This window comes from Pristis pectinata, chromosome 3, assembly GCF_009764475.1.
Source record: "Pristis pectinata isolate sPriPec2 chromosome 3, sPriPec2.1.pri, whole genome shotgun sequence".
Classification (NCBI taxonomy): Eukaryota; Metazoa; Chordata; class Chondrichthyes; order Rhinopristiformes; family Pristidae; genus Pristis; species Pristis pectinata.
This window is the reverse complement of record NC_067407.1, coordinates 121,707,199-121,721,779: the sequence shown is the minus strand read 5'-3', so window position 1 is coordinate 121,721,779 and position 14,581 is coordinate 121,707,199. Positions and strand designations below refer to the sequence as shown.

General features: G+C 36.8%; 1 protein-coding gene across 1 annotated transcript in view; it reads right to left on the bottom strand.

The window, feature by feature from the left end:
• Positions 1-14,581, bottom strand: part of LOC127568014 (exportin-5) — a 67,950-nt gene that overhangs the window by 25,483 nt on the left and 27,886 nt on the right. Inside the window, 11 exon segments of the mRNA XM_052011260.1 lie at positions 528-627; positions 1,339-1,538; positions 2,204-2,293; positions 2,389-2,430; positions 6,025-6,180; positions 8,703-8,818; positions 9,576-9,704; positions 9,991-10,081; positions 11,469-11,594; positions 11,909-11,992; positions 12,988-13,087. Of these exon segments, the coding sequence (XP_051867220.1) occupies positions 528-627; positions 1,339-1,538; positions 2,204-2,293; positions 2,389-2,430; positions 6,025-6,180; positions 8,703-8,818; positions 9,576-9,704; positions 9,991-10,081; positions 11,469-11,594; positions 11,909-11,992; positions 12,988-13,087 (1,234 nt within the window).

Sequence of the window (14,581 nt, the reverse complement as noted above, 5' to 3'; positions counted from 1 at the left end):
GTTCTTCATTGTCGCCAAAGAAATATTGAACAATCATTTTGTCCAAATCCATACCCCACTACAAGTCACCCTACCATAATCATTTTATTACAAGTCTTGGTATTTTAAAAAGATATTTCATCAGCTTTATAAAATCTCTCCCCCCTCCCAACTTAAAGAAAAAACACCTTACAGTTCTTGATTTTTTTTTTGTAATATTTTGTTCAGAAATACTGGTAGAAGTCTTCATCATGGACAGTGAACAGCAGGCCTTGATATGTTCCATGATCATCCTTAAGATAGATTCCTTTGTTATATGGTTTCTAAATTTAGGATTGAATAAAAGATAATTTTTCATAAAATTATCCAAAACATTTACACGTTAGCAGGACAGATGTTAGTGGAGTCTTAAAACTAAAATGGTTCTCCAGTAGTCCCAAAATCGACAGCTGTCAGTTTGATGATATTGAATTAAGCATCTTCCTGGTATAATCCATGCAAACATCTGCACTTCCTTTGGAATAGTTTAACCATTAACATGCACGTACCCTAGATCTATTGATGCCTGCTGGATCTTCTCGAATTGGATCATCTGGAGTGACGTCCGCACCAATGTACGAAAGAAACATCGCTGGATCTGACAACACACTGCAACACAAAGTGATCCTTAAGTGTATTATACCAATGCAAGCTAACAGCTTCTAAAGTCATACTGCTCCTTAGTTACCTTATGTGTTTGAAGCCCAAGTTACTAAATTGCTGAAGCAGTTGACTTCAAATAGAAATCTCACTCTCCAAGCTCAATATTCAAAAATTTGCTCTTAATAATATTGTTCACTAAAATTCAACAGATAAAGACTTCTCTTCCATCCAAGTAAATATTTGTATCCCCAACAAAATTTAAAAAAATAAAGATGCCAGAGGTGAGCAACAAGAGAAGCACTAGCTTTTCTAGTCACTTCCTTTGTATTTACCTCTTGAATCCTCTGACCAAACTGCACTTAGCTATTCATGATGCATACTCAGTTTGCAAATCAGCGCCAAGATGCATTCACTAGCTCGATTAAGTTTTTCCCGGGCTTACATCATTGAAATTCCCTTTTCCTTGCCCCAAATATTTCAAAAACTCAGATTTTTAAAATCACTACCAAAGTTATATTTATACATCTTTTTCTTAAAAGGTTGCCAGTGCCCTAGATGTGCGCCTAGGTCTCAACATTTAAAAACTTCATCTTATTTAGTGTCATCAAATCATCTAGTTAAACTGAATTTTCATTGACTTGGCACCTTCTATAATTATAAATATTCATGAAGGTCTATTAAAGTAGCTACAAAAAAAATAGATGCTCAAAAATATACCTTTGCATTTCCTCAGACAACCAGAGGTTAGTGACAGGGGCCATAAGCTCCTCCAGGAAAGCTTTCTGTCGTTCATAATCCTTGAATTGATTGCTCAGAAGAACGAGGGATTCCATTAAAGCACATTTCTCTAACTGCGTAAGTTGCCTTTCATCTTGCTGCAGACGTTTGACGTGGGCGTAAAACATTTCAAAGACTGGCTAAATATAAACAAAACAAAAGATACAACTTTTAAAATCCCACTGCAAAGAACAAGAAAAGCATTTCAAATGTACACACCTCATTTTTTTCCACTGAAATCCATAAAAATTACTGTGACACTGGAGGCCACCATTCAGCCCATCAGTTCTGCACTGGTTCCCATTGGTTCCATTTCCCCCCTCCAGTTTATTTTTTTTCTCACTTGCCCACCAACTCTTATTCTTTTGACACTTACCTACAGCATACTGCTCTATGTTTTATATTCCTAGGGCAATTTTACAGCAGTCAATTAACCTACCAGCACGTCTTTACGACATGCAAGGAAACCAGAGCACCTGGAGGAAACCCACTTGGTCAGAAAGAATGTGTAAACTCCATAGAATCAGCAGTGGTGTGTCAGTGAGGTCAGGATCAGACCAGGTCCCTGTGAGGCAAATAACAGAAAATGCTGAAGATACTTCAGCAAAAAGTGCATTTTGAAATGCAATAACAAAATAATTTCTCCAAATCTGAGCATCTTAGACTGGACTCATCAGTAAATGTCATCTTCGTACTTTGTAATGGGTCTTGTGTACTGGCTTCAGAAGACCATACATTTCAATGCAACCCAAGTAGTAAGCAAATGTAACATTTGTCACAGAAAAAACAACTTTTTAGCACTTACCATAATCAGTTCTGGGTGATCTCTACACATCTTCAATATAGAAGAACAAGCATGGCGGCGAACATTTTTCACCGCTCTAGTCCTTGGAGCCTGCAACCCCAATAGGTGCACATTATAAGTATAGACCTGCTAGCAAGTGGTTTGCAAACAATTTCCTGTTTTTAAAACATGGGAAGTTGTCCTACCTGGCTTTCCTCAACCACTTCAAAAGTAGCAGATGCAAAGAGCTAAAAATTTAAAAATTGACAATTTTATTTACTTGCACATTCCAAGTGGATATGGTGTAGTTTTTAAATTTAAACAGTCACTGAAAAATATCTGGACCAGTTAATGCTAAATACTCTTAGAAAAAAAATCAATAAGCTTACAAATAAAAAAAAGCAAGATTGGTCACTAAAGAGAAGAAGGATCAGTGAAGAACCAGGGAAGTTAATGGAACAAACTTAAAAATTCAAACTGGCTATGAAACTGTACTATCTAGACAACTGACAATTCATTACAGGCATCCCCCACATTACAAGTGGGGTGCATTCCTAGAAAACTGTCCATAATCATGATTTCATCCCCCCACCACCACCACACAAATTCTGAGTGCATGAATTTTATTCCACATGTCAAATTTTTGGGTAGTGATTTGTGAACTCCGTAAGGAAGAATTTCCATAACTCAAATACTACAACACAGGGGTTGCCTGTACAATTATATAAATGAGAATGCACTAAAATAACTGAGGAATGCTACAGTTCCTCTTTCAAAACAGATCACAGCCAAGGATATCCATTTTACACGCCTAATAAAATATTCAGCAAAGCTACAGACATTCTGATCTCTCAAGTGTTTGAATTTCTGATTAATAGCAATGCCAGTATTTTACTTTGCTTGCATCAAGCAGAGTTGTTTAATTCAAATAGCTTCGTATCCTGTGACATTAAAGACTATCATTAAGCTCTTTAAGGCTACAAAACACAATTTCATTAAAGCAGGTTTTTTTTAAATAATAAAAGTATGGTAAATTTGATATAGTATTGTGTTTCAACTAAATGATGGTGCACTCATTTTGAAAGCCCATTGGGTTTAGGGCCCATTTACATCTCACTTCAACAAAGCAATGTATTTCTTCAGCACCACACCCACCCCCCCCCCATTACAAATCCAGTAGCATTAATACACTGCAGTATAGCAAGTGACGAAAAGTTAAATACCTGTAGCAAGTTAAGAAAAAAAAGTAAACAATTCAAATCAATGTACATTTACAGAAACGAGCACAATGTTAAATAAACATAAGTTCCAAAACAAAACAGCTGATTTTTGGGCTTTGTGAATAGCATCACGTCCAGTCATAATCACTACCTCGAAGGGAGGTGGTTCGTGAAAATTGCACACAATACAGGACCACTGATGGCTTGATCAGGAGTGTGCTGCAAATCCAGTGGCAAAGAGATTAACCTCATTTATGCAACCTTGGCTATGTAAGATTATAAATCCAACAGTGAAAAATAAAGTTGACTGTAGAGGTCTAATGGAATAAGTTTCATCAACACATTACACATATATCGTAAAATGGAAGCAAATGTAATAATGTCATTAAGCAACATAAACAAATGATAATAAAATTGTAAAACATACATTTCAAAATCAAATAATGCAATTTAATGTCTCCGTCAGTTTAGGATCTGATATGGTTGCTCAAGTGACATGGAGTATCGAAAATTAAACGTTTGAAGCGAAAACAAAAAATGTCAGAGAAATCTAACAAGCTTACAAATTAGGCACAGGAGTAGGCAACACAACACTCAAGCCTGTTCCACCATTTAATAAGATCATGGCTGATCGGACGGTAACCTCAACCCTGCGTTCATGTCTAACTGTGCAATCTTTCACCTTGATTAGCAAACACCTGTCTACTACAAAAGATAAAAATGTTCAAAGACTATTTTCCTCTAAGAATGGTAGAAGCAGAGTTCCAAAGACTCATGATCCTCAGAAATAGTTTCACTTAATTTGTTTTAAATCGTCAACATCCTCTCTTTTTCCACTCTGTCATGATGTGCAAGATTCTTCCATATTTTAATCAAGCCCCCACTCAATCTTCTAAACTCATAGCAAGTAAAAGCTTTCCCTCATAAGACAACTTGGCCATTCCAGGTGTTTGCCCAGTGAATCTTCTCTGAATTACATCCGATTAATAGCCTCCAGTAAATAAGGAGACCACTGTACACATTACTCTAGACATGGTCTCATCAATTCCATATGCTGCTGAAGCATTACCTCCTTTTCTTGTATTTAATTCCCTTAGCATTAAACAATAACATTGTCAGCTTTCCTAATTATTTGCAATACCTGGATACTCGCCTCATGCAAATCATGTATTAGGATACCCAACCCCTCTGCATCTCAGTAGTCTTACCATTTGGATGGTATGCATCTGTTTTCCCTGACAAAACTTTTTCCACATTGTACTCAATTTGCCTGACCTTTGCCTATTCATTTAGCCCATCTCGCACTCCTTCTGAAGCCTCCTTATTTTCTCCCCTTTCTGTGTAGGAAATTTAGCATCCATGTATCCAGTGCCTTCATTTACATAATTTAAACAAAATGTTAAAATCATGCAGCAATTCCTCTGGCTCACCATTCATTAAATTTTGTCAACCAGAAAAAGAACCATTTATGCCAACTGTCTGTTTCTTTTTGCCAGTCAATCTTCTATCTACACCAATAAGTTATCTCCAACAGCACAAGCTTTTATTTTCTGTAATAACCTTTGAAGCGGCAACATATCAAATGCCTTCTGGACATCCAAGTAAAGCACAACCACGGGTTAACCATTATCCAAAGTATATGTTACTAATTCAAAGAACGCCAATAAATTGGTCAAGCAGGATTTCCTGTTCACACAACCACGCTGACATTGCATGGTCATCTTGAATTTATCCAAATACCCTGCAATCATGACTTTTAATATTAGCTTCCAACATTTTCCATATGATGGATGGTAAGCCAGGTGGCATGATGTTTCTAACTCCTTTTTTTTTTGAATAAAGTTACTTTTATTGTTTTCCAAATTAAGCCTTCCCCAAATCTGGGGAACGCTGGAAAATTAAAGCCAATGCATCACTAAGTACTTTCTTTAAGAAGATCCAAGGACAAAGTCTGTCAGGCCGCAACTCCAAGAATTTACTCAGTACCATTTCCCTGGTGGTTGCAAAGTTTCCCCCAGATTGCTCCCTTCCATTTACAGCCATCTCTATGATGTTAGTTGTATTCTCTGTAGCAAAGACTAGTGTAAAATACTCAATTAATTGGCCATCTCTGTTTTCCATTGTTAAGTAAATCTAATGTTGTTGCATGGTAAAATCCACATGCATGCTTCAAAATACTGGATGCAATTCAAGTTTCAATTTATTTTTAAAATGAGAACCAAAGGTCAAAACAGGAAGTTGGAGCCTCCAAATGTCCTTCTTTGATGTCCATTCACTTTCCCCATTCAGTAGCACAGCAAATATTCCAATTCTGAATACACCCCTTTTCATTTTTGCAATTTCCAACTTCATCAATGCAAATAATTGCATTTAAATCAGTTATCAGCTCCCGCCTATTCCATTACACTTTTAAAAGAATTTAATATAATTTTTAATAGAACTCCACTTTTTTTTTCAAATCACCATCAATCAGGCCACCGAATTTCATCAAGATTTTTCAGTGGACGGAGCAACAGTGTTAATTATCTTCTGGTTAGACTGCATTTCAGTTGTCAGCTTTCATACTGTGCTGGCTATTTGCTTTTCAAATTAGCTTAGATTGAAACAGATAAGTAAATATACCTTTTCAAGAACTTGTGGCAGAACAGTGGCATCATGGAGAAGAAAGGGAGAAAGTGTGGACACAGCTGTCAGGATGCAAGACAGGATGAGGGGATCATGGGTTTGATAACTTAAAACAGCTTTCAGAAGTTCAATCCCGTCTGCTACTGGAAGTTGCTGTAAAAACAAACAAGTTCAATTTCCAATTTATGTCATACAATATCAAACATAACACATTGATTTGAGTTTATTAAATTTCAGTGTAACATTTAGAATCAAGACCATTTCCATTAAGGATGGAGATTGCAATTTACAATTTAACAGCTTCATCAAGTTCCCACAAATATTTCCCTCCAGTTGAGCTTTTAAAATGTTAACTATTTCCTCCTTATTTTCCATACTCAATTATATAATCACTACTCAGTTATTGTAAAAATGTTGGGCACAGTGTGCACAGAAGAACCAACAGCATATAGACATCTGGAGGTCACTACATACAATGTTGGTTAATGCTCTTGGGAAGATCTCCAAGAACTTTAACTACAAGCAAAAAAAAAGACTGACAACAACCTAATCAGGGAACAAATATCCAGGATTAATTAACCATAGGATTCTGAAATTGTCTTTTTGTGAAACCATCAGTGAAAATTAAGATTATGTGAAAGAAACACAACTACAGGTTGGAATGAGACCAGCATGAGATAAGGACAGTATCCCACTGTAACATTCTCTCAGCTTCATTTAGAGGTAGTAATGCATTGGAAAGTTAGCTTAGTGTTGTGATGAGATATGAAACCACAAGTTCACTGTAACGCATTTCCAAATGGTATCTAGGACCTCAACAGCAAGCAGAAGAGCTGGGTGTTGCTATGGTAATAAGAGATAATTAGAAGCATTATGAAAACAGAAAATGCGGAAACACTCAGGAGGCAACATCTATGGAAGGAACAAAGTTAACATTTCAGGTTCAGGACCCTTGATGAAAACACATCAGTCAGAAGGGTCAGTTCGGGTGAAGGATACCAAATCTAAAATGTTAACTGCATCTCTTTCCAGAGATGTTGCCTTCTCTGCTGAGTGTTCCCAGCATTTTCTGTTTTTATTTTTAGATTTCCTTTTTTTGTATTTCCATAATCAGAGGTTGAGTTTAAGGTAGAGAAATACTGTAGTGATGAGGCCTGGTGATGAAACCAATATGGAGAGCAAGGTCCTTGTACAAACAGTCAGGAGCAATCAATTTCATACTCCCTGCCCTCAACTGGTTTAGTACCAAATATCTAGGAATCTACACAATTGGTAAAGTGAAAAACAGGTGAAGCTGTGGCAACCAAGTATCCAGCTTCACAGAGATGAAGATAGCCTGTCAGTCACACTAACTGGACTGTCAATACCGTTTCACTGGAGGAGAATAGAAGGAATAGGAAGGAAATGGACCTGGGACACAGGATTTAACTCCTCACCAAACCCTGGAACAGCACGAAAAAGATCCTGGGACGCACAAGACCCAGGACGAACACTTGCAAACAGGGATCCAAAGTCTGGAACTCAGAAGAAAGTGAAACCACAAGTCAGACTGAAACTAATCACCTCCAGTTTTGACAGGTAGCATACTGTGCAAGCTGCAAGTGCATGTATTTTCCTACTAAGACTTAGAATAAAGCTCCCTGTACTTTTGTCAAAAGCATGGCTCCAATACAAGAGCAAATTCAGTACAGAAAGGTCTAGTTCCTTAGTATTCCACAATCCCCCCCTCCCTCCTGCTACAAATGCTGCTTAACCCACTGACTTCCTCCAGCAAATTGGTTGCTGCCTCCCTTCTTTTTTTAAAAAATATATTTTACTTCATTACACTTGAAGCAATCAAATTAAAATATAACATGGTACATTATTAAGGGAGTAAATAAGGCTTCAAAACTTTAATTATTTCTTTCCATTATCAAAGTAAAACTTTCAGGGGAAATATAATTACATTTCAAACCCAACAAAAGGATTTTTAGGAACCCAAGGAGTATGGGGGTGGGGGCAGAGACAATACATTTTGACAGCAAAGTTTCTGCTGCGAGAAAGTGTAAATCTAATTAAAAAGCTAATTGGAAAATATATTCCATTTCTAAAACTACTGCCATCCTAACCTTCCACACTATTCACACATGACCAATAACATATGGGAAGAGTTAAAAAAAAAAGTGCTGACAACCTAGAATGGAAGGGAATAGAGAGACAGTGGGAATTTCAAATAATAAGAGGCAATCTCATGGATATGTAGACTACTCTCCTGTTTGGACAGTCTCAAGTGCAGGGTCACAATCTCAGGATAAGGTGGTTGGCCATGAGAAGAGACAAAGAATTTCTTCACTCACAGGATAGTGGATCTCTGCAATCTCTATCAAACAAGGCTGTGAATGCTCAGTTCTTCAGAAATCAGTTTTTTTTTGGGCACCAAACGAGTCAAAAGATATGGGTATAGGACAGGAGAGTGGAATCATTGTAGAAATTTAGCCATACTCTTAACGGACACTGGAGTTGGCTTAAGCTGCCTTAAGACACATTCGTGCTATCATATCTCAAGTTCTTATATTTGACTCATCAATGATGGTTACCTCCAACTGGGAGAAAAAAGTTTGCTCATGTGGGCACTGGCAGGCAGTTGGATGAAGAGCCTATTGAAAATGTTTCCTTCCCTCATCATTCACACAAACCTCAGGTTCCATTGTTCGGAAAAGCTGGCTCATCACACTCTCCATGAAGAAGGTCAATGCATCCCACTGCACAAAAGATGGCGAAAATATCGAACAGAGTCCTTTGCCAGTCTTAGCTGCACAAAAACAAAACATGACATTGCCAGACTTGCCTATTAATTCATCTACTTCAAAAATATCTACCCAGATGATAAGGTCCACCACCATTTGCTAAATAAAACAAGATTTTTTTTTCCATGCACCAGCTGCTCTTTTCCTTCTTGTGATTGGGGTCATAGATTTGGGTGGTGCTGTCAAAGATTGCCCAAGCAGATAACTGCAATGCATCTTGTAGGTGGTACACAATAACCATGGTGCAATGTTTAGATGCTTGATGGAACACTAATCAAGTAGCCTGCTTTGTCCTGGATGATGATAAAATTCTTGCAGCACTCATCCAGGCAAATGTAGAACATTACATCATGTTCCCAATTTCCTTAGTGTCAGGAGGTGAATAATTCACTGTAGAATACCTAACTTCTGTCCTGTTCTTATAGCCACAGTACTTATGTGATTGGTCCAGCTCAGTTTAGTACAAGAGAATACTTGATAAAGCATCCTACTCTGTGTATCAACTTAAAATTTAAGTCAAAGAACTTCAAAAATCAGAGTATGAAAACCTAATTATGTAATTTACTTGCATTAACTTTTCCAGCACTTTATTTAAAACCTGACAAGGAAGACCTTTCTAGTTCTTGAGATTAATGACAAACATACAAGCGAGTCATTCTAATAATTATTTAGATTTTCTAACTACTCAAAGTTAAAATAGTTATTTCTAATAAGCGTAACAATAAACAATCCAATGAAGAATGAATGCTTAAATCAGCTTACACATAGTTGGACCAACATCAATGACTGCTGTAAGCTGATACTGCAATGCCTCTGAAGCCATGTTGAATCCAGTCATTGGTGACAGACGGCAAGAGAGTCTAATGGTTTCACCTTGTTGAGCTCTGAATGCTGCAAAACACAAATTACTCCACATGAAATATTTCTATCACAATTGAATCCAAATTGCTTTAACTGGCTATCTGAACCACAGGCTAATGGTCTGTATGCCTACAAAGCACACCAATATAATTAACCAGAATTAGATCTCACTCTTATTAAGAGGCAAACAGCCAATTCTACAGTACACCAAAATGTAAGCAAAAAAACACTAGTGGAATATCACAATTAAGGACAAACAATTTAAGAAAACTAGAATAACCTAATAGTTATGTTGTTATGAAGTAGTGGAACTTACAATTGAAAAATGCATTGAAATCTTCATCATTGTCAAAATCTACCCGGGAATATTCACAGCTTGGGCTATCACTCTTGGAAGGAAATCCAACCTAATTAAAAGCAAGGGCACATTTAAAGAAGTGTTCCATACAATTTCTTCCAGCAAATTCCCACACAATAAATTTTGATAGAATTAAACAAAAAAAGGAAAATTAAGATAAGCCCTTAAAAGACAATTATTTGGTTAACTACAATCAGAAATATTCATATTAGTATGATATTAGTCCATATAACCATTAAGGCCCTTTATAGTCCATAGCAAGGCTCGAAAAGAAAGCATAATAATATCACTCATCCATTTATCAGTTTGGTATGAGAATGCCATGCTTCTTGAAGGGAGTAAAAGCCTGTGAATGAAAGACTCAGCTTGTAATACCCCCTCAAAGTATGAATGTTGCAAAATTAATTCATTTTCTGAATGACTTCCATATCCCACTTAACAGAAAAACAATTGCAAGCAAATGTTTATTTTGTACTCTCTGGCAAATTTTGTTATCAGAGGTAGTATTAAAGAGAAATTAACTTTTAAATTTAGTTGGCTTTCAGACTATCGCAGTGCAATAGCAGCACCTTATTATCCTCCAAGACAATTCACAAGTACAAAAACTTGTCACAAATCTACAATGTTATAGTCCATTTCCGGGAAAAAGGAGAGTATACCAAGGGATCTCTGATGCTATAATAGTCTTCAAGAAAGAAAACAAATAAAACAAATCCAACTGCAGTAATGACAGAGATAATTCACTTTTGTATGCTGCAGGGAAAAATCAGTTATCAGAGTCCACTTCAACGACATTCTCCCAGAAGATGAAGAGCTGCTCCCTAAAATATAGGGTGTATTCCATCCATCTCAAAGCACTGTGGTCATGATCTTCACCATGCAACAATCTGCAAGCTATCTAGGGAGCTTACCATCATTTTCAATTTACCAGTGCATCATCCCCAATACTGAAGCCCAATTACACTTGGTCAGCTCCACTGGACAAGTCACTTAGTTTGCATGTCTGACATCAGTCTCTCACATAGACACTATTCTGACCTCTTATGGCAAAAGTGAATAGACAAAAAGATTCAAAGTTTCCTTGAAAATAAAATTGTCCCATTGACCTGTGCATGACTTCTCAAAGAGGAGGAATATTTAAAAATGGCACTCAGAACTTTAGTCCACACAAGGGCATAAATGGCAGGAGTATACCACCTCACAAACTACCCAACTGCCCTTCCAATGCAAGGTCGAAGCTGTAGCTCCCACAGTTGCCCCATTGGTTCTGTGCATTAAGGTCACCAGAGTGGAAGCAAGCTTCCTGTGTCTCAAAGGACTGCCACAAATCATAACAAGTTTCTATAAAATAAATAACCTGAACAAAAGTGGAATCACCAATACCCTCACAGGAAGAAATCCTACAGAATCAAAAGCCAAAGCACAAGCCTGCATACCTTCAGAAGGTTCGCCATTGTTGCATGTAACAATTGTGGAATAACCTCCAGCAAAACAGGATCCTTAGAGACATGCTCATGTCTTAAGAATGAGCACCAAGCTATCTGCGTTGAAGATCTTAAATACTAGATAAAAGAAAAATTTGACGTGTATGGTTACTTCTTAGGCCACAACTTCTCACTTTGCATTAAGTCATCAAATCCAGAGCATTTAAGCAAGTAACTTATTCTTACTATGCATTAACCTAAAGCAATAGCAAATGAATTTCGCATTTTAGAGAACATACTAAGGGCGGACAACTAAAACTATTACATACAAGGACCAAAACGACCATATAGTTTGCAATAGCTATAAAATGATCTTTGGTCAAAAGTTACCATGCAAATTGAAGGTATATTACCTTTAGATATCTGCACTATACTTTGACAATTAGAATTACCTGACTGGGGTGATTAGTGAAAGCCAAGAACGCTTGTAAATATTTGTTGAAATTAGGAGGTTGGCCAACATCTTTATCACTACCCTGGGGGAACAAAAAGGTCAGTTTATTCAATATTGGCAGACATGTATTTTTAAAAGAAAAAAATCTTTCATTTCCCTAAAGCAAGCCATGAATTTAGCCTGCAAATAGCTGAGACCCCAGTATCAATTAGGATCCTTAAATTTCAATTAGCTATAGCTTACCAACTTGCAAATAACTCATTTATCCTGACATTTTTCCGTTCAGTAACCTAATTCCATCTCCATGCTTGCATCTTACCCTCAGTGTCATGAGCCCGTATTTCTCAGACCAAATAAACTACATCAGATTTTCCTTTATCCCCCTGCTCTTTATAGTCTCAAAAACGAAAACATTTTCCATTACGGATTTCCCTCAAAATAATGCTGATTTTGCTTAGTTGAAATATGATTGTCTCAATCTCTCACAACTAATACCTTAATAATGTAGTTCAGGATTTTCCAAAGATGTATGTTAGGCTAACTGGTCTGTTGTTCATTGCTTCTGTCTACCTCCACTCAAATTTGTGGTTGGGAGATTCCAGCTCCCAGCAGCATGGCAATGGATGTATTTCACAAGTCAGCAGTCAGAGGTTATTAGTTCAGCAAATAGCTCCACTAATTCAGCCACCTTCCAATTTGAAAAGATGATAAAATTTGGCAGTTATAGTAGAAAATGCCATTCAGCCAATCAACGCACTACATTATTTTTAAAACAAAATATCAAAAATCAAACGTATAAAATGGTAGACATGTGCAATGGTTCAGTTAGCAACATGAAGAAACACAAGTCTGAATTTAGGGTGTGGTGATAAAGTTACATCCAAAAGGTTACTGCTCCATAAACATTCACTTCATACTGAGCAATTCCAAATTTTGTTTTTATTTTGTAAAAATCAACAAACACATTTTATTTAGGCATCAGAAAGAGACAAGGCTATGGCTATTCTCAATACTGTAAATATAGCTGTATGATGTTACCACGAAAATACAAAGAAGTCACTTGTGTGCTTAACGTACCCACAGTGCAGTCAGCTGTCCACCCAAGGCTGTAAGTACTTGACAAAGTCTCTTTAGAAACATGTAGTGTTGTTCCACAAGCCCTGCTCCATGAGCTGTCCTGCAAGAACAAAATGTTGAGTCCTTTCCAAAATGGATAACTTTAAATAGAGTAGTTCTTGCAGTATTTCATTAAGTAGACTCAACCTTACACTGCTAAAGTAAACCATTTGGCCCATTGAGTCTGTGTTGGACCTCTGAATGAGCTGTCAATGTAATCACACAAATTTCTATCAAGTACAGTCAATTGCTTTTTTTTTGAAAGTTACCATGGAATCCAATTCCACCAGCCTTTCTATCAGTACATCCTAAACCTTAATTTTTTTGTAGTATCACATGTTCTGTTTGGTTCTTTTGTCAAAATTTAAGTCTTTAACCTTAAATTGACATAAGTTCTCAGCAAACTTCCCAACTTCAACAGCTTCACATGACTGAATTAATTTGCAACCAATATACTCCTCAGATACTTCGAAGTTTGGGTAGAATTTGCCGAAAGAGATAAAAGAGTGAACAATTCATGTCATTGACCCAGTATATTCCTTTTAGATCTCTGAAACATCTCCTGTGATTTGATATCCAGCCCAAATTATTTTCTTCTCCCCCCTCAATTCAGTGACCCCACTTACAAATGCCAAGGATCCAACCTAGCCTTCTTAACTGTCTTTTCAAATTTGCTCAGTTACCTCAAAGAATTTGTAATCATTTCCACAGCCCTCTGTTCATAAAGGCTTTAAAAATAATACCGTTATGTTGCCCGTATTGTTTCACGTAACAAGGGCATAAGTTTGCCATATCAACCCATTTCAACTGTTTCTCAGACCTACTGAAAACCATACAATTTTACATTAAGCATATTATGTCCTACTCTTAGTTTATGAATAATGTAAATGTATTTTTTCATCAAGATTTCAAATTTTACTTTTCACCATGACCCCTCAACCAGCCCAAACTCACATCTGATTTCAAGTCATGTACAGACAAGTGCTCCTAATTCCAACTCCGCTCATATTTATCTCCAGTCAAACAAACTTACGCTTAGCACTTCACCTCCAATCCATAATCAAATATGTAACCAAGTTGTTCCGTTCATATTGTTCTCTCCCCCAAATTAAGTCTGGCACTAAACACTCCATTACATGCCTTTTCAAAGGCCTTAAGTGCAACATCTACCACACTACCCTCAGTTTTATTTGTAACTTCAAGCAACAGTTCTGGTTAGATAAAAAATGAAAGTTAATTTTATACTGGATACAAACCCATCCTACTACTGCAATTTTTGGGTTACCAATGATGGATTCTGGCCACTTATCCGCTTCTGTTTGTCGTATGATTGCTTTTGTTACATTAATGGCCAAGAGATCCATTCTATTTAAATGGAAGGATCCTATACCCCCTACCACATTTCAATGGCTTTCTCAAACTATAACATGTTTAAACTTAGAAAAAATTAGGAGTGGTACTGTTGATCCTTCGCTTAAATTTGAGGAAGTTTGGAGTCCATTTATTCAATATTTCCATATGATATAAGCAGACCTTTTTTGAATACCTTTCAATA